The sequence below is a fragment of the Xenopus tropicalis genome, chromosome 3 (genome assembly GCF_000004195.4).
Source record: "Xenopus tropicalis strain Nigerian chromosome 3, UCB_Xtro_10.0, whole genome shotgun sequence".
Taxonomy (NCBI): Eukaryota; Metazoa; Chordata; class Amphibia; order Anura; family Pipidae; genus Xenopus; species Xenopus tropicalis.
In genome coordinates this window covers 140,684,273-140,709,312 of record NC_030679.2, presented here as the reverse complement: position 1 = coordinate 140,709,312, position 25,040 = coordinate 140,684,273, and the positions used below count along the sequence as shown (strand labels likewise).

The window sequence follows — 25,040 nt, the reverse complement described above, 5'->3', positions numbered from 1 at the left end:
ATCTAAATCAACTGCTACAAAGCCATTCGACATGGATTAAATGTGCCTGGTTTTTAAAGGGATAAGACCAAATATCTCTCATTATCATTGGTGCTCAACAGTCTGACTCACTTAGTGCATTCCTTTCTCTTATCACAGCCAATAAGATTGTTGCAGTCTCCCCGCTTCCTAAAAAAGACGATGAGAAAAAAGAAGAAGAGGAGGATGATGATGATGGAGAAAAGGGCCCTAAGCCGATGCCCCCCTACAGCTCCATGTTTATTTTGTCTACTACTAACCCGTGAGTAATCATATTCCTTATAGCCTCAGCATATAGAAGTACAAAGTCTACTTCCCAACTATTGTTCTAGTCTATTGCAGTCACTCTCCATTTTTAAATTTCTTCTTTTTGTTCTCTTTCCGCACAGTCTTCGGCGACTGTGCCATTACATAGTCACTATGCGATACTTTGAAATGTGCATCTTGATGGTGATCGCAATGAGCAGTATAGCCCTCGCTGCTGAAGACCCAGTGCAGCCAGATGCCCCCAGGAATAACGTGAGTTGCCTGTGCCCTAACTTGCATGGGGCCACACTTATAGGATCATCCTCCCATGAATACCCTCTGTTCTGCATTTGGCTGTCATAAGGCCTGTGGTTTGCTTGTACTGTATTTTTTGGTGGCTAAATCCACTACACACTGGAGCCACCTCTTTGTAATGACAACTCCCCCATTCCTGATTTATGTTCTTTTTATATAGATACTGTGGCTGTGGGATAGCAGGTATAGTAGGGAGAGATGGTGCCTATAGTAGCAGTGGGGGGATAATAGCCTCTGGGAAGGGACTGGGGCTGTGGGATAGCAGGTATAGTAGGGAGAGATGGTGCCTATAGTAGCAGTGGGGGGATAATAGCCTCTGGGAAGGGACTGGGGCTGTGGGATAGCAGGTATAGTAGGGAGAGATGGTGCCTATAGTAGCAGTGGGGGGATAATAGCCTATGGGAAGGGACTGGGGCTGTGGGATAGCAGGTATAGTAGGGAGAGATGGTGCCTATAGTAGCAGTGGGGGGATAATATCCTTTGGGAAGGGACTGGGGCTGTGGGATAGCAGGTATAGTAGGGAGAGATGGTGCCTATAGTAGCAGTGGGGGGATAATAGCCTCTGGGAAGGGACTGGGGCTGTGGGATAGCAGGTATAGTAGGGAGAGATGGTGCCTATAGTAGCAGTGGGGGATAATAGCCTCTGGGAAGGGACTGGGGCTGTGGGATAGCAGGTATAGTAGGGAGAGATGGTGCCTATAGTAGCAGTGGGGGATAATAGCCTCTGGGAAGGGACTGGGGCTGTGGGATAGCAGGTATAGTAGGGAGAGATGGTGCCTATAGTAGCAGTGGGGGGATAATAGCCTATGGGAAGGGACTGGGGCTGTGGGATAGCAGGTATAGTAGGGAGAGATGGTGCCTATAGTAGCAGTGGGGGGATAATAGCCTCTGGGAAGGGACTGGGGCTGTGGGATAGCAGGTATAGTAGGGAGAGATGGTGCCTATAGTAGCAGTGGGGGATAATAGCCTCTGGGAAGGGACTGGGGCTGTGGGATAGCAGGTATAGTAGGGAGAGATGATGTCTATAGTAGCAGTGGGGGGATAATAGCCTCTGGGAAGGGACTGTGGCTGTGGGATAGCAGGTATAGTAGGGAGAGATGGTGCCTATAGTAGCAGTGGGGGGATAATAGCCTCTGGGAAGGGACTGGGGCTGGGGGATAGCAGGTATAGTAGGGAGAGATGGTGCCTATAGTAGCAGTGGGGCGATAATAGCCTCTGGGAAGGGACTGGGGCTGTGGGATAGCAGGTATAGTAGGGAGAGATGGTGCCTATAGTAGCAGTGGGGGGATAATAGCCTCTGGGAAGGGACTGGGGCTGTGGGATAGCAGGTATAGTAGGGAGAGATGGTGCCTATAGTAGCAGTGGGGGATAATAGCCTTTGGGAAGGGACTGGGGCTGTGGGATAGCAGGTATAGTAGGGAGAGATGGTGCCTATAGTAGCAGTGGGGGGATAATAGCCTCTGGGAAGGGACTGGGGCTGTGGGATAGCAGGTATAGTAGGGAGAGATGGTGCCTATAGTAGCAGTGGGGGGATAATAGCCTCTGGGAAGGGACTGGGGCTGTGGGATAGCAGGTATAGTAGGGAGAGATGGTGCCTATAGTAGCAGTGGGGGGATAATAGCCTCTGGGAAGGTACTGGGGCTGTGGGATAGCAGGTATAGTAGGGAGAGATGGTGCCTATAGTAGCATATAGCAGGCATAGTAGGGTGATGGCAGCTCTGCAGGAGAGGCCCCTGTAAGAATTTCCATGATTTTATTTAAAAAAGTGTTAAAAGGCTGTTGATGTTCAGGATATGTGGAGCTCAAAGCTACATATGACAGAAATGACAATTCTACACATCCTGGTTATGTAGATACCCTAAACCTGATATTCTCTGGATATCCCCTATCATAGGATAAGCTTCATTCCTAGCAGCAAATAGCAAGACATGCTCAAGAAAACCCCAATTCATTTAGGGCGAACTCGCCATATCTGTGCAGGGATTTTAGTGCAGGGGGAAGGGGTTAAGTAGAGCAGGCTGCAGAGAGAGACTGGGAAGCTATGTTGGGAAGTTAGGGTGAGGTGTGCTGGTCTGACAGCCCCGTTAATCACACCCGCCCCTCTCCTACCGCTGCTTACTTTGCAGTTCCTCTCTCTATATATGTACTGGACAGCTCCCGCAGGGGAAACAGGGGAGAGAGAAAGGAGAGGAAAAGGAGGGAGGGAAGGGGCTGCTGATTGAAATAATGGGAACATTGGTCCCAGAGGGAGATGGGAGGAGAGGAAATGTGCATATTGTATATACTGAGACAGATATACATCTCATATCTAGCAGGTGTGTGTATATAAAACATAAACACACACATACAGTATATACTTGTTATAGATACTGCATATGCGCCGATATCCAAAGTGCTTAGGCATTTTATACAGCAGATGGGTGCAACTGTTTCTTTCCCCCATAACCTAATTGTTCCTGTCCTCTTTGTCACTGCATCAGTCTTTTTAACCTCTTTTTGGGACCCTGAAAAAGTCTGGGAATCAGCTTCATGGCCCAAAATGGGGTTTAGAAGTAATTGTCCATTGGATTTCATTATAGTGAATGAGGTTATGGTGACCTAAATGGCACGGAGACCCATTCTGGGGTAAGTTCGGCACACTGTACCATTCATGCAGAGTTTTTCTGTTCTTTCTAGGTCTTGCGTTATTTTGACTACGTCTTTACGGGAGTCTTCACTTTTGAGATGGTTATCAAGGTATGAATCTCAAGGCTGCTGTTAACTGTAGCCAGTGGTATAACTGCAGAAGCAGCAGGTGATAGGTCAGTGGGTGGAAGGTCTGCAGCGAGAGGGGGCCTGGTATGGAGTCCCCTTTGCTCTCCCACTGGCACACAACCTGCACTCCCTTTTTCCCACTATTTCCCTGGGTTATTTACTCCCCCAAAGCAAACAATGAATCTTGAATGCATCTCCAATTACATCTCTGAACCATTGCTGTTCTCTCTCCTCAGATGGTCGATCTGGGCCTCATTCTACATCAGGGAGCCTACTTCCGGGATCTGTGGAACTTTTTAGATTTCATCGTCGTCTGCGGTGCTCTAGTGGCCTTCGCCTTTTCGTAAGTACCACCCCACCCCATCCTTCCTGCGGTTGTTGTACCCCACAACCTGCCTGGCCTTGATCACTGCATGTTGATATGCATTTGGTGCCTGACCAATAGGATTTAGAGTCATTCTGCCTTTCACCCAATGCCCTTTCATTTGCTGCTTTTAGAAACAGGAGTATTGGTATCAAGAAAAACATTTTGTAGAAACAAAAATGGTTTTAAGGTGTTATTTATTTTATTTCAAGTTCTGATCATAAGGACACAACACACAAGATGTTTCTCAACTGTAAAACTTCAGGATGAGAAACACACAGTTTAGAATCCAGTCTCTGTGGGGTATAGAATGTATTTGTCCTACTATATTGTACTCATGAACAGGCCCAGGACAAGGGCAACAGAAATTTGTGGAGGTGACTGCCCTTGTTTAACAAAAGAAGGTTACGGATTCAGGAGATTCAATCGTTTGTACTGGTTAGTGAACTGGGAACATTTGGGAGCAAGGGATACCTGTTAGGACATAGGTGGCACACGTGGGTGGGACATAGGCATTCACTTGCACAGCCTTCTGTTGAGTACAATTTGAGAGGTGCGACACTGAGTGCTTAAAGGCATAGTACAAAAAAGGAGCACAGGTATGGGATCCCTTATCCGGAAACCCGTTATCCAGAAAGTTCTGAATTACCGAAAGGCCATCTGCCATAGACTCCATTATAAGCAAATATTTCTTAGTTTTAAAAATGATTTCCTTTTTCTCTGTAATAATAAAACAGTACCTCTACTTCAGGAATCCCCAACCTTTCTTAATTGTGAGCCACAGTCAAATGTAAAAAGACTTGGAGTGCAACACAAGCACCATAAAAGTTCATGGCCAAATAAGGGCTGTGATTGGCTATTAGGGAGCTTACAGGGGTTTTATTTGGTAGTAAATCTTGTTTTTATTCAACCAAAACTTGCCCCCAAGTCAGGAATTCAAAAATAACTCCCTGGTTTGGGGGCACTGAGAGCAACATCCAAGGGGTTGGGGAGCAACATGTTGCCCCTGAGCCACTGGTTGGGGATCACTGCTCTACTTGATCCCAACTAAGATATAATTACCCCTTATTGGGGGCAGAACAGCCCTATTGGGTTTATTTAATGGTTAAATGATTCCCTTTTCTCTGTAATAATAAAACAGTACCTGTACTTGATCCCAACTAAGATATAATTACCCCTTATTGGGGGCAGAACAGCCCTATTGGGTTTATTTAATGGTTAAATGATTCCCTTTTCTCTGTAATAATAAAACAGTACCTGTACTTGATCCCAGCTAAGATATAATTACCCCTTATTGGGGCAGAACAGCCCTATTGGGTTTATTTCATGGTTAAATGATTCCCTTTTCTCTGTAATAATAAAACAGTACCTGTACTTGATCCCAACTAAGATATAATTACCCCTTATTGGGGGCAGAACAGCCCTATTGGGTTTATTTAATGGTTAAATGATTCCCTTTTCTCTGTAATAATAAAACAGTACCTGTACTTGATCCCAGCTAAGATATAATTACCCCTTATTGGGGCAGAACAGCCCTATTGGGTTTATTTAATGGTTAAATGATTCCCTTTTCTCTGTAATAATAAAACAGTACCTGTACTTGATCCCAACTAAGATATAATTACCCCTTATTGGGGGCAGAACAGCCCTATTGGGTTTATTTAATGGTTAAATGATTCCCTTTTCTCTGTAATAATAAAACAGTACCTGTACTTGATCCCAACTAAGATACAATTACCACTTTTGTGTTATTATGGTCAGACCTGTAAACTATGAGTTTTTACTTCACTGGGGGTGAATCATGTTAAATTATTTATGTTTTTTCTATACAGATAGGATGTGGTAGTATATGGGCTCTAAGTCATTGTACTGGCTTGTGTATGGGCATGAGTAAAGGGTGCATAACAGCAATGGCAGCATTAGAGATAAATCCAGCCCTAAATGTGCCCCTTCAGGTGTGTAGGAAGAGAGACAGCAGGCGTCATGTTGCTGAGAGGCCCAATATGGTCCCTGGCAGCTGTACCCTTTCAGTATATGTGCCAAACAGGCCATCTGGGTGGGGTTAAGATGATTTTCTTTCAGGGCCCAGTAATCTTGCCACTGGTTCTTAAGAAAATATTGAAAGTGCATCCCATAACCCCCTTCCTGAAACAACAAAAACCTTTAATACTCCTTTTACTAAGTGTATTGCAGACCCGCAAAAGCTTCTCAGGCTCTGCACTTTTACCCGGCAAATAATAAATCCCTGAGCCGGGCTCCTTATGGGGAACACAGCGGGGTGCATTGCAGCAATGCCAGCTAATTTCACATGAGCCCAGCGTTCCTTTCTAAAATGATTAAATGCTGGAAATAACAAGGGACATCATTGTGCCAGTGTCTCATCTCCTCAGTGATGTAGAGTTCTTTTCTGGATAATCTATGTGTCTGGGCCCAAAAAGAAAGGTTATTTTGTTATCTCTTTGTTTAAATAAAGTAAAAAAATAAATAAATAATGTTTTCAGAGCACATTGTGACTCTTCTTCTATTCCCAGTAAGTAGGGCACTGGGTGCTGGATCTATCTATCTTTTTAGAGGAGGGGAAAAAACTTGATTTCTCTCCTATTACATTATCTTATACATTATTTATATCACCCAGTCATAAAAAGCTGTATAATAAAAGTCCTTTCAAAACTGAACATGAAACCCAAATCCTTTTTTTAATTAAATCATCCATACCTGTTATATATGTATTTAAAAATCTGAGCTGTCAATCATATATTGCCTGCCCCGCCTCTATGCCTGCGGCATAGAGGCGGGGCAGGCAATATATGATTGACAGCTCAGATTTTTAATTACAATTACATGAACTTTCCATTTAGCACTTGTGACATAATAATTCCATTGTACACCCTATATCTGACCCTTAGCAACACTATATCACCGAATAAGTGAAGGCAAAACAGCTCTGGATATGAAGAATACCTATTGTAATATACTCATTCCAGGCCATGCCCACATCAGTCAATGTTTATGCATCACATGACATAACTGAATCAGCGAAGGCAAAACCTATGAGGTTTACAGGTCCCACCAGTTATTCAGCTGAAATGTTTTTGGAATCATATAAAGCTTGGAACCACCACTTTTGGCACTTTGGCAGTGCCAAAAGATGAGCAGATCTTTGCCCATTTTAGACCTACGTTGCTATGATGTCTTCTACACCTTTAAGGCGTCACTTGCTGATAAATGCTGCATTCCAGGTTGGCTAATGGCTACTGATCTGCAGCATCACATCACTGATAAAGGGTCCGTGCCAAATTGGCTACTGACATGCATATGTACATCCCTCTTAGCTGCATTCACGCTGTTGACTGCAGCAGATCAGAGACAGCTTAGTACTTACATTGGATGAGTCTCTTTCTAGACTGTAGCAGAATCAGAAAGGAAGATGCTATGGCAAACAGGCTACATTATATATACTGTATATATATATCTACATTATATATTGCACCACTTGCTGCTATCATCGGGCCCCATCACAAATCATGGCGCTCCATACTACTCAGGACTCCATGGTCCATCTGGCATGTTTGCCCTTTTTAAAGAGTTGCTTAGGATGGATAAATTTCTAACATACAAATAGATTATCTAAAGGGATAGATAAAACGCTATAGGCAGTGAGGGACTGGAGGCCCCCAGGTTAATGCCCTTTCTCTCCTTCACTAAAATGTAGGTGTAGGTAACTTTCCTCGGTGCCTTCATCCTATGACCAGCTTGACTAAAATAGAGGTATTATAGGATTTGTAGTTCTGGAAATGCTGTTTTTCCCTGCTGTAAATGTGTGTATATTTTATCTGATACAAGGTAGTCACATGCAGTGATATGATTGGTCAGCTCATATGGTTTTGGCTAATTGCCTTACCATGATTAATTTTGGGCCCTTCTTGAGACACTTTTAGCAGTTATTTCTTTAATCCCATCAGATCAGCCGATCCGGTCTGACAAGGCATTCCCCAGTGTATGGTTGGCTCATCCGAAGGCCCCAGAACTGACAAGGGCAGCACTTTTCTCTTGCTTCTGTAGAAGTTCTGCAATGGGCCCTGTAGTAGATCAGCACAATTGGTCATTCATGTGTTTGGCATGATTGCACACAATCTGCTTGCTCAGCCCTTGGGCTGAAAGAGCCGATTGCAAGAGAATCTGCCCAAGTATGACCAGCTAAAGTGAATTGCCTATAAAAATAACTTTTAAAACACATTAGATAAGCTTGACCTCAACTAGACCAGCATTCCTTCAGTAAATACTATAAGCCTCTGCCATTGGCTAAGTGCAATGCTTAGTGCCTTATATATCTCAGTAGTCTTGGTGATCCCCCCACCTTCCTTTTAGATTGTAAGTTCCGACAAGCAGAGCCCTCTTTACCCTTGTATTAGTATTTGTACGTAATCTGATCAGGAAAAATCAACCCACACCCTACCCTAACCCATAAAACCATAACCCGCCCCACAATATGTTGCTATTGTAGGACCTACACAGGCCCCATACCATGTATTTCTGCTCTGTAGGCTACTTCTGCGTGTGCCTTAGGTTCAAAGACAATGGAAATTTCAACCCTAACCCGCCTGATCCCACAGGTCCTGGAGGTTGCGGGTCAACTCGCACATCACTGGTATACCCTCGACTGTTGTACATCACTGTGGAATATGTTGGCGCTTTACAAATACTTTATTAATAATAAATCCTAACTCTGCTGCCAATAGGAAACACATGTGTGAGTTAGCCTGGCTAGACACATATGTGCAGCAAGAGAGAGTCCAAAATATAGGGTAAAGGAAATCTGAAAAGAAGTCATTTGCGATTGAGCGATTCCATTCTCAGTTTGCATTGTCCATAACCATCGACTGCTCAATAAGGTTCCCATTCAAGCCTTATTGCTTCCGACATTTACTGCATGCCCCCGTGTTAATAAACATGACCCCCACCATCTTACGTCATACTCTTTGCATACAGAAGCTGTGCATGCTGGGTAATGACATACCAAAAAAGCTCGCGCTCCATGTCATTTTCAGCTTCCAATGCAGTCCGTCATTTTAGGCGTCCCCCCCCCCGGATCGTCGATTTTCACCCTGTGCATTTCATTGACAAATGTAATTTGTGCTGGAGATGCTACCCCTTTGGTGGCAAATAAAATTGTGCTTATATACAAAGCACAGACCCACATGTGTTCATATTTACACTGAGTGACCAGGTCCCAACGGGCAACTCAGCCATCACCAGTCCAGCCAAATGTTATCGAAAGTGCTTATAACCATGGGTGAGGTAATAGATCAAAAATCAATACCCACTCATATTCTGATGACTCAAGATATAGGTAAATTATTCAAAAGTCTTGGGTATATATAATGGGTAAGTTGGTGCAGTAGTCAGGAACCCACCAAAATAGAATAGAAGGCTGTAAAGGAGCCTTTTATGGCCAGCTTAGAAGATATTTATCTGCAAGATTTTAGAGCCACTGAAGGGAAGGGCTTAAGGTGGCCATACACAACCTGGGGCCTTCAGACCACATTAAGATCCTAATGTGTAAGGCCACCTTAAGTCAATGGAACCAACTTTTCAGAATTATTTTAATCCTCTCTGCATGTTCTGTTGTCTTATCTTATGTTCTTTGTTCCCTGGTATTCCATTTGTTTTTTTTGGGGTCTGTTTTTCTCTCTACTACCCGGTTCTCTCGTTTTTTTTTTCATTTTCTCCCCCTTTTCCTGTTTTAGTCTTTTTCTCATTTGGTCTTTTTATTCTCAATGGCCCATTGGGTTTTTTTTGTGTTCCTTGAAGAACCACTCCAAAGCTCACTGAGGTGTCTATAGAAAGTTAGGGGCCATCCCTGGTCTCCTTATTTTTGGGGTCAGTTTAGAAATCTCTACCTTAAGGTCCCCATACACGATTGTAGCTGGCGATATCGGTCCCTTCGACCGTGTATGGGCAGAAACGACGACCATACCCAACCGATATCTGGCCTGAAATTGGCCAGATATCAATCAGGCAGATTAAAAGATTCAGTCGGCTCGTTGATGCGGTCCCAGAACCAACTGCCCATTGCCGCCGTTATAATTCGATTGTTTGGCCCCAGGCCCCTACATGTTCCCCGATATCGCCCACCCGTAGGCGACCTCGCCAAGCGAGCGAATCTTCACATGTATGGGGACCTTTAGATAGCACTCTTGTCCACTGGTACCTTCTCCCAGATATTCTGCATTTAGAAGCTTGTGTGACTTCCTACTACCCAGGTTTTTGGCTTGGTACACCTATGGTTGGATACCTAGTCTGCCCTGGGGTAAGACTGCCAGGGTGATCATGTCTGTTCTTGGGGGTAGAAGCGAATGGTGCATGAGAAGCAGATTAGTCAATAAGGGGGAGCTTGTTGCTTGTAATGATCGAAGGTGTGGGTGGTGGTGCAGTTTGTGTTCTTTGTCTCAGTATCTGTTGATTCATTCCCTCTCTCCTTACATTGGCTGCTTCGTCCAGGAGCAATCAGCGGTAATGTCTGTCTGTCCTCTCTTTCTCTCTTCTTTTCCTCATTCCTTTGTTAGCTGTGGGGATGTAGTGGTTAACGGGAAGCTTTAAAATACCTCTTGCTTTGATTCTCTTGATGGAATTTCACATCACCTCTTACTGTGATTCCATATTACCTCTTACTGTGATTTTACATGGCACTTATAATGTGATCACTGCCCTGTTAAATAACAGGGGCTATTTTGACTCTCACTTCAGACATGGTGGTCACAAGTACCCTTATTATAACAACACTGCACACACTGCATAGGTGGGCATATCAGAGACAATCCGCTTGTTTGGCGAACGCCATTTTTTTGCGGCTGTGGCAAATGGTATATGCCCATCTTTCTATTTATGAACAGGTAAAATGTCTTTTTAATTTCCTTAGATGCATTTGCCACAAGGGTAAATCTTGTAAACGCAGCAGAACATTTGCTTGGTTTGTAACACCTCTGCGGCTCGTGGCATTGCTCAGCAGGGCAGTTTCCCCCCCCTGGTACCAGCCTGTAACATAAATGGCCCCAGTCTGTGTGCGCAGAGGTGTCACTGTCAGATTGCGAGGGATTTTTGCTGCTCATTAGGGATTGCAGGTAGGAGAGCGGAAAGGCTGGAAGTGTTGTCAGAGCAGCTGGTAAAAAGCCTCCTGGGAGCTTTTCACATGTAGCACCAAGGGATTAAATGTATCAAACATTTGCTAACAGCACTCTCTTCTCTCTCTCTCTCTCTCTCTCTCTCTCTCTCTCTCTCTCTCTTTCTATCTATCTATCCTGCTTTCTGGTATTCTCTGTCTTATCTTTATCCCATCATATATGCCATATTGCTTTCTTTCATTATTCCTACTCTTTCTATGTCTTTTTCTTTCTCTTCTGTTTCCACAATTCTTTCTTCTTCTCCTCTATTCTGCCTCTGGTTTTCCTCTGTTTAACCTTGGCCCCTGTCTTTCTGCCAATCATTCTGTTCTTTATTTCACCCCTCTGTCTGATCTCTCTCTATTTCTCTCTATCTCTCTCTTCTGTTGTCTCCTCTCATGGACACTGTATTTCTCTTTCGGTTTTGTAACTTCGTCTTCCCTTTTCCCTACCACTTCTGCCTTTCCCCGTCCGTTCCTTTCTCTCTTTTATTCTCGGTTTCCCGACAGAGGTGGAAGCAAAGGAAAGGATATAAGTACCATCAAGTCACTGCGTGTTCTGCGTGTCCTGCGTCCTCTGAAAACAATCAAACGGCTTCCCAAGCTAAAGGTTAGTGGCACAGCTTTGCATTCTATTATTCTACATGTTAAAGAAATGATGTGTAACACATTATAAAGTGATAATCTCTGTCCTATAACTCCCCATCCATTTTCAGTTATGAAAATAGTGTTGGTGACCCACACAAGCATGAAACAAGTTCTTTAGGGAAGCCAAATAAGGGCTGTGTTTGGTTATTTGGTAACCCCATGTGGATTGCTTGGGGTAAAACTGTGTCTCGGTGCTTCCAAAACTTGCCTCCAAACCAGAAATGTAAAAACGGGCACCTACTTTGAGGCCACTAGAAGCAACATGGGATGATGAGCAACATGTTGCTCACAAGCAGCTGGTTGGGGATCACTGCTCTATCACCTATCAAAGATTCTTATTAAATTGGCATATTACCTTTTCACATCTCTTTCCTTGAGCTGTCACTTTGTTCTATTCTGTGTGTCACCCAGTCATCACCTGATAGGGGAAGATTGTAATAAAAAATGCCTTTGTCCCATTACATCTTTCCCACTGTGCCTGGTTTCTCTCTGCCTCAGGCCGTGTTCGACTGCGTAGTCAACTCTCTGAAGAACGTTCTGAACATTCTCATTGTCTACATGCTCTTCATGTTCATCTTCGCTGTTGTAGCCGTCCAGCTTTTCAAGGGGAAGTTCTTTTATTGTACAGATGAGTCCAAGGAATTCCAGAGAGACTGCAGGTGAGACATATAATTATTGCACCTCTATCTGAAAGAGGTACCCTATTCAACGTATAACGAATTTGACTACAATTTAAACGGTGAAAATGTAAAATACCAAAAGTATCCAGATTACACTTCTTTGCATAGGGTTATCAGTGTTATAGAAATAAAAAAGGCTATTGGCCTGGTCTTTGATGATACTGGACAGATGTGGATAACACTGGGCAAAGCCAACACTTACTTCAATCCCTTGAGAAGGGCAGCCACTGCATAAGGAACTAAAACAGCCTATGATTGGCATTTGGGTTGACATGGTGAATGGACCCCACCATTTGAGAAGTGCAGCCAATACATAAAGAATAAGGACAGTCTATGTTTGCCATTGGGCAGACATGGTGAATGGGCCCCACCATTTGAGAAGTGCGGCCAATACATAAAGAATAAGAACAGTCTATGTTTGCCATTGGGCAGACATGGTGAATGGGCCCCACCATTTGAGAAGTGCGGCCAATACATAAAGAATAAGAACAGTCTATGTTTGCCATTGGGCAGACATGGTGAATGGACCCCACTCGAGAAGTGCAGCCAGTGCAGAAGGAATTGGAGTAACCTATGATTTCCTTAAGGCAGACCCAATGGTTGTTTCTAGGGATCATTTTCCCACATGAGAGAGCAGTGAGAGGCATCCAAAGAATCATTAACCTCCTGATATCCAAGCAGAGGTGGTTATTGGCCACACCCCTTGCTCCATCCAAAAACACATATTTTCTGGGATTTGTTCATGCTGATCTTTTCTTTTTAATTTTTTCCTGCTATTTTGTAATATTTATACATACAACTTTTGGTTTCACCAGTGTTTCTTACACCTGCTCCCCTGTCTTGATGTAGTTGAAGCCAAAATGTCAAGCAAAATGTATCATTGTTTGATAAATTCAGTGTCCGAAATGTCTCTAATTGTTTTTCTATTGCATTTTATATGTATTAAGTTGAAACTGTACTTTCACCACAGGGGAGAATACCTGGTCTATGACAAAAGTGAAGTTAAAGCACAGAAACGAGAGTGGAAGAAATGGCCGTTCCATTATGACAATGTGCTATGGGCACTTCTCACCCTCTTTACTGTATCTACAGGGGAAGGTTGGCCAGAGTAAGTCTTTGTGTGCGTTTCGATATATATATATACAAGGTGGTGGTAAGTGGTTATATCACACATCTATGAACATTGTATAAACTGTTGGCCCATAAATCATACATTTTTAAATGTAAATGACCAACTCCCATATGTAATAAAAGACACTAAGGGGCCCATTTACTTACTCACGAACGGGCCGAATGCGTCCGATTGCGTTTTTTTCGTAATGATCGGTATTTTGCGATTTTTTTCGGAAAATTATCGCGACTTTTTCGTTACCAATACGATTTTTGCGGAAAAACACGAGTTTTTCGTAGCCATTCCGAAAGTTGCGATTTTTTCGTAGCGTTAAAACTTGAGCAAAAAGTTGCGATTTTTTTGTAGTGTTAAAACTTGCGCAAAACGTCGCGCCTTTTAAGTTTTAACGATACAAAAAAAGCGCAACTTTTCGCGCAAGTTTTAACGCTACGAAAAAATCGCAACTTTCGGAATGGCTACAAAAAACTCGCGTTTTTTCGCGCAAATCGTATTGGTAACGAAAAAGTCGCGATAATTTCCGAAAAGTCGTAAAGGCGCCGAAAAAAATCGCAAAAAATACGAAAAAGTCGTGTTCGTTTTCCAATCGGAATTTTTCCAATTCGGATTCGAATTCGTGGGTTAGTAAATCAGCCCCTAAGTTTGACAAGGAGCAGTGACCAATAGCAACCAATAAGACGACTGCTTTTAGACAGGCTTTGACGCTATATCATCACTATCAACTCCCAGCTTAACAATTTATCACATAATATTATAGCCCCTCAGTATTGATCACCAGCTATTAATGACTTACTGGTACAAATTTGGAATTGATTTATAAAGTGATTGATTTATACATTATAAATGTATACATTGATTTATTTATAAATAGCGTCACTATCAGCTCCAAGCTTAACAGTTTGATACATTATAGGCACTCAGTATTGATCACCAACTATTAATGATTTACTGGTACATTTGAAATTGATTTATAAAAAGGCTTCATTTAGTTCCTTTGTTGCCAAATATTTCAGAATATGGACTTTATTATAACCAACTGAACTGTGCCCTGTAGTACTTTTTTGTTTATCTTTTTACAATGAAATTAGTATGGGCATTTTACACTACATTAAATAAGTGTGCAAATAAGATTACATGCAGCTTATGTGTGTTATCCTAAATGATATATGGGAATGCATATGGGAGATAGTGGTCACTCTAGTCTAGTTCTAGGCTCTCTCCGCCTTACTCTCTCTCTCTCTCTCTAATTATGCAGTGTGCTCAGACATTCTGTGGATGCCACCTATGAGGATCAGGGTCCCAGGCCTGGTTTTCGGATGGAGATGTCTATATTTTATGTGGTCTACTTTGTGGTCTTCCCTTTCTTCTTTGTCAACATCTTTGTGGCCTTGATTATCATAACTTTCCAGGAGCAGGGTGACAAAATAATGGAGGAGTACAGTTTGGAAAAGAATGAGGTGAGAAAACTTCCACGTCAACAAAATATTTATGAGCTATACTTTTGCAATGAAATAGGCACCCAAGCAGCAGGTTATATTTGTCAAAGATTGAAACACTGACTACTCAAAGAGGGCATAGTTATTCAATTGGACTTGCTGAGTAATCATTGGAGACATTTAACTACTCATTCAAAATGTCTTCAATAATTACTCAGCAAGTCCAGTTGCTCTAGATATACCTATAATAAATTTACCATGACCTGGTTGAATGAAAATCTTTATAGTCACGATTTTAGAAAATAATCCAAAATCCATACAAGTGAAGGAGTTTTTTTTGGCAAATTTTCCAGTAAATTCATTTTTTTCTTTTCATCCTTTGCTAAATATGCCCCTATCGTTCTACATGCCTTACCCCCATTCAGTGATCACTTGCTAAACCAGATTGTTTCAAGCAAGAGTAATGTTTACTGCTGCTGCTGCAGTGACGGTAGTTTGAAGGGGTTGGTAATCACTGAGTTAACTTTTAGTATGACGTAGAGAGTAATATTCTGAGACAGTTTGCAATTGGTCTTGATTTTTTATTATTTGTAGTTTTTTAATCATTTTCATTTTTGTTCAGCAGTTTCGAGTTTCATCAGCTATCTGGTTGCTAGGGTCAAAATTACCTTAGTAACCAGGGAGTGGTTTGAATGAGCATAGAAGAGGACGTGAATAGAAAAATAAGTTAAAAAAAATAAATAACAATAAAACTGTAGCCTCAGAGAGCAATCGTTTTTGGCTGCCCTGGTCAGTGACCCCCATTTTAAAACTGCAAAGAGTTAGAAGAAGGCAAATAATTCAAAAACTATAAAATAAAAGTGAGCTACCCCTTTAAGTTCTACTTCAACCAGCAGCAGGTTATATAATGTGCTATGGGATACACACCAGTTAAGGGGGATTAACCATATATGATATCATTTAATATTGCAAATGTATAATAATTATAAATTTATTATTTATTTATTTTAGGAAAAAATGCAACACATTATTGCATTAAGATGAGTCTATTTATTCATAATTGTACTAGGTTATGGTGTCCTGACAAAGACCACCGTGAGCCCAGTAACGGTCAAAACCTTGATTTATGAATAAAGTTGCTTATCCAATTAGAGTACAAAGGTTTTGTATGTATTTTATTTATTATATAATTTAAAGAAACTAACATGTATCTGATCTGGTTTCTGCTTACAGAGAGCTTGCATAGACTTTGCTATCAGTGCCAAGCCGCTGACGCGCCATATGCCGCAGAACAAGCAGAGCTTTCAGTATCGCATGTGGCAGTTTGTGGTGTCTCCCCCCTTTGAATACACCATCATGGCTCTCATCGCACTCAATACGATTGTGTTAATGATGAAGGTAAGGGCCCATCGGAAGAAATGTCCTCTGGCTCTCATTTAGTATTAGAAGAGTTTACAGAATTTCAGCTACTTTAATATGGAGGTATGGAGAATGATGGGTGGGTTTAGACATGCACATAGAATATGCAAGAGTACGTCCTACATACAGGGAATATGGGAAGGATTTACAGAGATAATCTAATGGGGGAATTAGGAAACTACACCCTTAGGAGCTACGCCCTTCTTTCTGTCACTTGGCAAATCTCACAGAAGCCCTTATCTTCAGTTGTGAGTAAAGGTCCCCATACACGGGCCGACTATAGCTGCCGATATGGGTCCCTTGGACCGATTCGGCAGCTAATCGGCCCGCTTATGGGCAGAACAGAGCGGCCTGGCCGACCGATATCTGGCCTGAAATTGGCCAGATCTCGATCGGCCAGGTTAGAAAATCCGGTCGGATCGGGGACCGCATTGGCTCGTTGATGTGGTCCCCGAACCGACTGCCCCATAACCACAAATGTAATCCGATCGTTTCGCCCCAGTTACTTGCTACCCGATATCGCCCACCCGTAGGTGGGGATATCGGTTGAAGATCCGCTCGCTTGGCGACATCGCCAGGCGAGCGGATCTTATAGTGTATGGGCACCTTAACGGTTGTTTAATAAGTTCTGGGGATGGCATGGGACACCTGTGACACCCCTGCTGTAGAGATATACTTATTTTTCATGTTAAACTGGATTTCAGACCATGCCCCTGGTACTGTTAGGTCAAAGACTCCAAATAGCATCTTATAAGAACATTAAAACACAGTAGGGGGGCTTTAAAGGACGCTTGTAGCAAGTCAGCCCAAAAGACAATGGCAGCTTACAAAACATAGGGAAAGTACAAAAGTAAAATTATTATACATTCATCCTTTTAATATATCCATCAGCCAAATACAGCTCACAGAGCCCTCACGTTTATTTACTACTGTCCTTTTCTCGTAGTTCCACGGATCTTCTAATACATATGAAAATGTGCTGAAAACATTCAACATGGTCTTCACCTCCCTCTTCTCTCTTGAATGCCTTCTCAAAATAATGGCTTTCGGTGCTCCGGTGAGTGGCGTCCATAATGAAGTTCTGCTCATGGTCACATGCATGAATCATTGGCAAGAGCAGCCCTGACAGTCATTGGGGACGATACATATGAAAACTTGAATGAATGGAGTATTGCACAGCCATTGTGCCTTTCCAAAATGGAGCTACATTTATGCACAGAAATGGCATGTCCTTGTAATGCTTCCTTAGTCCGGCCTACCATCCAGAAGCAGGCCCTATGTATACTATTCATATCACTGGGCCTTACCCATGTTATCAGATTTTTAATATGCTCTACCCTTGTTGCTCTGTGAATACTATACCCTTTCCATGTCACAGGCACACAAACTCCAAAATATGGGAAAGCCATCTCCCATAGACTCCAGTTTAATGAAATAATTCTCTTTTTTAATTAATTTCACTTTTCTCTGTAATTAAAAAATTACCTTGTACAGGTATAGGACCCGTTATCCAGAATGCTCGGGACCAAGGGTATTCCAGATCCGTAATTTGGATCTCCATACCTTAAGTCTACTAAAAAAATCAGTAACCCATTAATTAAACCCAATAGGTTTGTTTTGCATCCAATAAGGATTATTTATATCTTTGTTGGGATCAAGTACAGGTACTGTTTTATTATTACAGAGAAAAGGGAATCATTTAAACATGAAATAAACCCAATAGGGCTGTTCTGCCCCCAATAAGGGGTAATTATATCTTAGTTGGGATCAAGTACAGGTACTGTTTTATTATTACAGAGAAAAGGGAATCATTTAACCATTAAATAAACCCAATAGGGCTGTTCTGCCCCCAATAAGGGGTAATTATATCTTAGTTGGGATCAAGTACAGGTACTGTTTTATTATTACGGAGAAAAGGGAATCATTTAACCATGAAATAAACCCAATAGGGCTGTTCTGCCCCCAATAAGGGGTAATTATATCTTAGTTGGGATCAAGTACAGGTACTGTTTTATTATTACAGAGAAAAGGGAATCATTTAACCATGAAATAAACCCAATAGGGCTGTTCTGCCCCAATAAGGGGTAATTATATCTTAGTTGGGATCAAGTACAGGTACTGTTTTATTATTACAAAGAAAAGGGAATCATTTAACCATTAAATAAACCCAATAGGGCTGTTCTGCCCCAATAAGGGGTAATTATATCTTAGTTGGGATCAAGTACGGGTACTGTTTTATTATTACAGAGAAAAGGGAATCATTTAACCATGAAATAAACCCAATAGGGCTGTTCTGCCCCAATAAGGGGTAATTATATCTTAGTTGGGATCAAGTACAGGTACTGTTTTATTATTACAGAGAAAAGGGAATCATTTAACCATTAAATAAACCCAATAGGGCTGTTCTGCCCCCAATAAGGGGTAATTATATCTTAGTTGGGATCAAGTACAGGTACTGTTTTATTATTACAGAGAAAAGGGAATCATTTAACCATTAAACCCAATAGGGCTGTTCTGCCCCCAATAAGGGGTAATTATATCTTAGTTGGGATCAAGTACAGGTACTGTTTTATTATTACAGAGAAAAGGGAATCATTTAACCATTAAATAAACCCAATAGGGATGTTCTGCCCCCAATAAGGGGTAATTATATCTTAGTTGGGATCAAGTACAGGTACTGTTTTATTATTACAGAGAAAAGGGAATCATTTAACCATTAAATAAACCCAATAGGGCTGTTCTGCCCCCAATAAGGGGTAATTATATCTTAGTTGGGATCAAGTACAGGTACTGTTTTATTATTACAGAGAAAAGGGAATCATTTAACCATTAAATAAACCCAATAGGGATGTTCTGCCCCCAATAAGGGGTAATTATATCTTAGTTGGGATCAAGTACAGGTACTGTTTTATTATTACAGAGAAAAGGGAATCATTTAACCATGAAATAAACCCAATAGGGCTGTTCTGCCCCAATAAGGGGTACTTATATCTTAGTTGGGATAAATTACAAGGTTCTGTTTTATTTCAACAGAGAAAAAGGAAATCAGTTTCAAAATTCTGAATTATTGATTAAAATTGAGTCTATGGGAGACGGGCTTTCCGTAATTCGGATCTTTCTGGATAACGGTTTTCCGGATAAGGGATCCCATACCCATACTTGACCCAGCTAAGATAGAATTCATCTTTACTGGAGGCAAAACAATCCTACTGGGTTTGTTTAACGTGTAAATGACTTTTAAGGGACCCCTTATCCGCAAGACCCCAGGTCCCAAACATTCTGGATAATAGGTCCTATACCTGTACACATACAGTAGGACTTGTATTGTGTTCTAATGTTACAGATTTGCATTGTACCCTACCCACAAAGGAAGTACACATTGTTAACACACAAAATACATGTACAGGTATGGAACCTGTTATCCAGAATACTCTTGACCTGGGGTTTTCCGGATTGGTGGTTTTTCCGTAATTTGGATCTCCATAGCATAAAAATAATTTAAACGTTAAATAAACCCAATAGTATTGTTTTCCTCCCAGAAAGGATGAATCTTTCAATTCCGCATTACGGTGCAGTAAAGCAGATCGTCAGTCTGCGTCTCAGTCCATAGTGCTCAATATTTCACATCGCATGTTGCACTTGACCCTTTTTTTTCAGTTTTAAAAGCCCCCAAATGCCAATTACACAAATCACTTTTAACCAGCTTTGCTACTTCCAGCCATTGGGGCCTTGCAATTCAGCTGTAAATAAAACCGCGCGCTTCTTCCCCAGAATATATTTATTTATTGTGCCCTAGATATGTCTGTTTAGATAACATTATGCTCTGCTGCAAAAACCTATAGGTGGCTAGTTTTGTTCCAGATAGGCAAGGTTTGCATTTAAGGGTAAAGACACACAGAGCTACTAGTAGCGGCTACTAAAATAGACAATGCTGATCATTTACTGATAATTGTCCCTACGTGTGTTTTAGCTGAGACAATTCTCAGTATTGTATATGGCAGGGGATTTTCTGGGGTTTAGTAGCCGTGAAAAAGTAGCTGCTGCTAAGTCGCTCTTCGCTGTAAAGGCTTCTATTTGTACCCTGTCCCCAGTCTTTGAATACCATCTGCCCCCTACGTAATATATAACATTCTACTTTACGGGCTCAGTATTCTGTTGCTGTGCAAGTTGCTTATTGCATTCTGTATATATATATATATTCTGTATATATTCTGCATAGAATGTACGTGCCTACACCTCATTATTACTGTTTAAGTTAAATAGTAACCGAAAATAACTTGGTCTCCCTGTAGAATTATTTCCGGGACGCCTGGAACATCTTTGATTTTGTGACGGTTCTTGGGAGCATCACGGATATTGTAGTGACTGAGCTCTGGGTAAGTACAGAGCAATGCTCTTGCTGGTGAGTTGATTGTGGGCACTGTGTGTGTGTGTGTATGGAGTGCAATGAATGGTGTGAGCTTGTTTGGCAGTTTATACAAATGGAGCACAGTGTACATAAGACAAGTTTTGTGTGCCTGATGCATCAGTACAATGTTGTATGTTTGGTGATGTCCTACTGGGCCACTTAAGGTGGCCATACACGGGCTGATTCTAGCTGCCGATATCGGTCCCTTAGACCATTTCGGCAGCTTATCGGCCTGTGTATGGGCACTACTGACGGGCCTGCCTGACCAACATCTGGCCGGAATTTGGGCAGATCTCGATCGGGCAGGTTTGAAAATTAGTTGGATCGGGGACCGCATCAGCTCGTTGATGTGGTCCCCAAACCGACAGACGTCTACATCCGCCTTTCTAATTCGATCGTTTGGCCCGAGGGCCAAACAACCAAATTAGCCCACTATTGCCCACCCGTAGGTGGGGATATCGGGAGAAGATCCGCTTGCTTGGCAGCGTCACAAAGCGAGTGGATCTTAGCGTGTGTGGCCACTGGCTACTCTTCCCTAAAACTAGACCTGCAAGTAAAATATGATTAAAATATGAGTGTGGATGCAGTTTTCTAGATGCTGTTTAATTGATCTAATTAGTACAGTGGCATGTTAGTACAGTGTGCAAGATGCTGATTGGTGAAAATGATTAGAGGTTGAAGCCGCCAGTTGCAAAATATATACCCCCATATGTAATAAAAGGCACCAAGTTACCCAGTAGCAGTAACCCATAGTAACCAATGAGATGTTTGCTGTTACACAGGTGACCAGTAGGGATGCACCATATCCAGGATGACCAGTAAATTCTACCTGCTGATTGGTTGCTATGGGGGTTACTGCTCCTGGGCAAACTTAGTGCCTTTTATTACATAGCCCTGATAATGTTCTAAAGGACTCTTTGTGGGATGTATCATTTTTGACTAAATTTTTTTTTTGCCACAGGCAGTAAAACATACTGCATGGTGTGTGTGTAATGCTTTGCAGTGCCAAGTGTGGAATTCCCATTGGATTCAGCCCGTTGGAAAACTGAGTGTGATTGGTTTGGTGTAATAATGATGCTGTTCTCGTGATGCCCGGCAGAGCACTTCTGTATGGGTTAAAGGGACCCTCTCACTGTTTAGTACTACAGGTTTTTAACACTTCTTATTAACAGGCTGGTGGCTGAACAAAGCAACAGGGATAAGTATCTTCTGTTATCTGTTATTTTGAAGAACAGTTCAGCATAAAAATAAAACTGGGTAAAAAGACTGGCTGTTCAAAATGTTTTCAATAAGCCAAAAAAGTAATCTAGAAAGGCTGGAGAGAACGGATATCTAACATAATAGCCGGAACACAACTTTGCATGGCTCTAACCTAACGGATCTGAGGGCAAACCACAAAGGCCCCGGCCTAGGGCAACAAAAATTCCAGCGTGAATTGGTCCATCACCCCTGAGGACTGGCTTAGTCTCCAATGGAGGCAATTGTGCTGAAACAGGTATGGTAGGGGGGAAGTGGTTTGAGCGAAGGGCAGTGCGAGTGGGCCCTATGATCTAGGGTTACGCAACTTTTAAATCCAGCCCTGGCTGTTAAGGTGGCCATACACGGGCCGATTCTAGCTGGCGATATGGGTCCCTTAGACAGATTCAGCAGCTTATCGGCCCGTGTATGGGCACTAAAGACGGGCCTACCCGACTGACATCTGGCCTGAAATCGGGCAGATCTCGATCATGCAGGTTTAAAAATTAGTTGGATCGGGGACCGCATTAGCTCGTTTATGCAGTCCCCGAACCAACAGACGCCTATACCCGTCGTTCTAATTTGGCCCTGAGGCCAAACGACCGAATCAGCCTGATATTGCCCACCCGTAGGTGGGGATATCGGAAGAAGAGCACAACAGAGACCGTTTCCGCACACCCTGGCTCTCCAAACTTGAACGCCCGGTGCACACTGCTAGAGGGATCGGCACCCTCCCAAAACTGCAAAGCAACAAAAAGCAAAGGCACTCAGGGCTACAAGGGAACAACCCTTTAAAAATTTATTGCGGAGGTGCAACATTTCGGAGCAAACCAAGCCCCTTGATAAAGGGGCTAGGTTTGCTCCGAAACGTTGCACCTCCGCAATAAATTTTTAAAGGGTTGTTCCCTTGTAGCCCTGAGTGCCTTTGCTTTTTGTTGCTGTTGATATCGGAAGAAGATCCACTCTCTTGGCAACCTTTAGTCACTTAGCAACTTGAAGGAAAGGGCATCGATTGACAATGTTGAGAGGAGTCTCTTGCTCCCTGAGCAACACCTTGCTGGGACAGGTAGTGCAGGGGGAGGAGAATGCAGCAGGGTGCAGGGCAGTCAGTTGGGTAACAGTCAGAAAGTCTAATGTGGGTATGAGTAAAAATGGAGTCTATGGGAGAAGACCTTCCTGTAATTTGGAGCTTTCCGCCCTTGAAAAAGAGGCATTGACTTGAGGGATGAAAACCTAATGTTGCCCATTTATTGATCCTTGGTAAGGCCTCACCTTGAGAATGCAGTGCAGTTTTAGGTCCCAGGATATTAATAGACTGAAAGGAACACAGAGATGTGCAGGTACACAGAACAGAAGAATGAGACTATGAGGAAAGAATGTCAAGGTTGGTGCTGTATTCTCTGGAGAAAATGCGCTTGCGAGGGGACATGATTACTCTGTACAAGTACATTAGAGGGGATTATAGGCAGAGGAGCATCTTTATCACATGGAAGAAAAAACAAGGCTCCTTCTTTAGACTTGAAGAACCAAAGCTCCCCTTGAAGCAACCTAAGGGTTGTACATGTTAAAGGCAATGTGATTGGGGAACACAAACTGTTAAAGGACTCTGGACAGAGAGAGCAGAGATCTGTAATCTTTAGCCTTCACCAGAGGAACTACCACTATCCTTACTCTCAACAGAGCTTGGAAGTGACTGCTTAAGGGTAGTTTGTAGGTAAAAACATTCATATTACACCAATAAAGACATGAAGACATAATTTACTGCCCTCAACAACTCCCCAGTAATGGACATTACGCGCTGAGCCCCAGAACTATCTCTTAGGAAAAAGTTCCTGGGGGTGCCAAATAAGGGCTGTGATGGCTATTTGGTAGCCCCTATGTGGCCTGGCAGCCTATATAAGTCTCTAATTTGCCTCCAAGCCAGGAATTCAAAAAGAAGCACCTACTTTGAGGCCACTGGGAGCAACATCCAAGGGGTTGGGGAGCAACTGTGAGCCACTGTTTGGGGATCACTGCCCTATACCATGCCTTTTGGGTTTGAGGTCTTTACTGGCTTGGCCACATGGACCAGCGACCACTGTGACTCACTTGGGAAAACTCAGACTTTGCTTTGCTACACTGTATGACCTGCCTTGCCTGACCTTGAGGTTTTGGGCATAGTAAGGTTGTTTCCTGTGGTTAAATCTGGGCTACCGCGGGCAACAAATCTCCCCTAAATGCTTTCCCACCGGTGATAATGAAAATTACCCATGGCAAAACTGCACAGGAAACTAAATGCCACATGTGCCTTCCCACTGGCGATTCACTTTGTTTCCTGCTGTAGCCCTGTGTGCCATTGCCCTTGGGGGTGTTTCTTGGGATTGGAACGAAACTCTTGCTCTTTCCCTTTATGGTTGTCTCTTTTTTCTTTTTGTTTCTTCTTTTAAACCAAGCAAACGAGCTGATCTAATTGTTTCCACCCACTACTTATGCAATCAGTTAGTTGACTGTAAATACCAGCTTGCCTCCCACTCTGTGCTTCTTTACCACAATTAACACTATCCTATTTGTGTAGTTTCCCTTTCTCTAGATGGCCCCAGCCTGGCCTTCATTCTTGATCCTATGCCACCACCTTTGATTGTGTCTCACTGACCATTCTACTATACTAGTTCAGACCTTTGCCTGCCTGTGTTTTTGTCTGCTTTAAACCCTATTTTGGCAAAGAAGGAAGACATGCTGGGCAACTTAAGATACTGCTGGGTCCTATCCGAGGGCCACGTTTTATTTCTAAATGACTGTTTACATCGTAAATAATTCCCTCTGCCATTTAACATTTTATTCTTGAACCAACAAATGTATTTGTAGCTGTAATATTGGTGTGTAGGTGCCATCTCAGTGGATTGTGCAGTACATTGAGGGGGCACCATTGTAACAAATGTCCATAAAATTGTAATGCCTTTGTGGAGAGCATGGTAGTGTGTAACACAGATGTGTTGGGTGTGCCTGATACAGTGTGGGTTTCTATGTGCTTAGTGACTTATAGGTGTGGGTGGATATTTGATATTCATTTGTTATCCTGAATAAAAGAGAAAACAGCGCTCTGTGTGGGTGGTACAATGTCCACGAGACTCTCTCTCCTCTGTTATGATAACTGTATCTCTGCCTTGTCTTTTTCATGTCTTTCTCTCTTTCTTTCTTTCTCTCTCTCTGTCTCTCTGATATTATGGGCCCTCGGCAAAAAATTACTCA

General features: G+C 42.5%; 1 protein-coding gene across 7 annotated transcripts in view; it reads left to right on the top strand.

The window, feature by feature from the left end:
• cacna1a (calcium channel, voltage-dependent, P/Q type, alpha 1A subunit) overlaps window positions 1-25,040 on the top strand; it is a 132,006-nt gene that overhangs the window by 69,365 nt on the left and 37,601 nt on the right. For 6 of the 7 annotated variants that reach the window (XM_031899453.1, XM_031899456.1, XM_031899454.1 and 3 more), the window contains exons 20-31: window positions 139-280; window positions 408-537; window positions 3,256-3,315; window positions 3,570-3,676; window positions 10,199-10,210; window positions 11,367-11,466; window positions 12,003-12,163; window positions 13,155-13,292; window positions 14,569-14,770; window positions 15,983-16,147; window positions 17,115-17,225; window positions 20,461-20,544. In XM_031899453.1, coding sequence (XP_031755313.1) covers window positions 139-280; window positions 408-537; window positions 3,256-3,315; window positions 3,570-3,676; window positions 10,199-10,210; window positions 11,367-11,466; window positions 12,003-12,163; window positions 13,155-13,292; window positions 14,569-14,770; window positions 15,983-16,147; window positions 17,115-17,225; window positions 20,461-20,544 — 1,412 coding nt within the window. The remainder of the gene's footprint in view (window positions 1-138; window positions 281-407; window positions 538-3,255; window positions 3,316-3,569; window positions 3,677-10,198; window positions 10,211-11,366; window positions 11,467-12,002; window positions 12,164-13,154; window positions 13,293-14,568; window positions 14,771-15,982; window positions 16,148-17,114; window positions 17,226-20,460; window positions 20,545-25,040) is intronic. The other variant, XM_031899455.1, reaches the window with a different exon arrangement.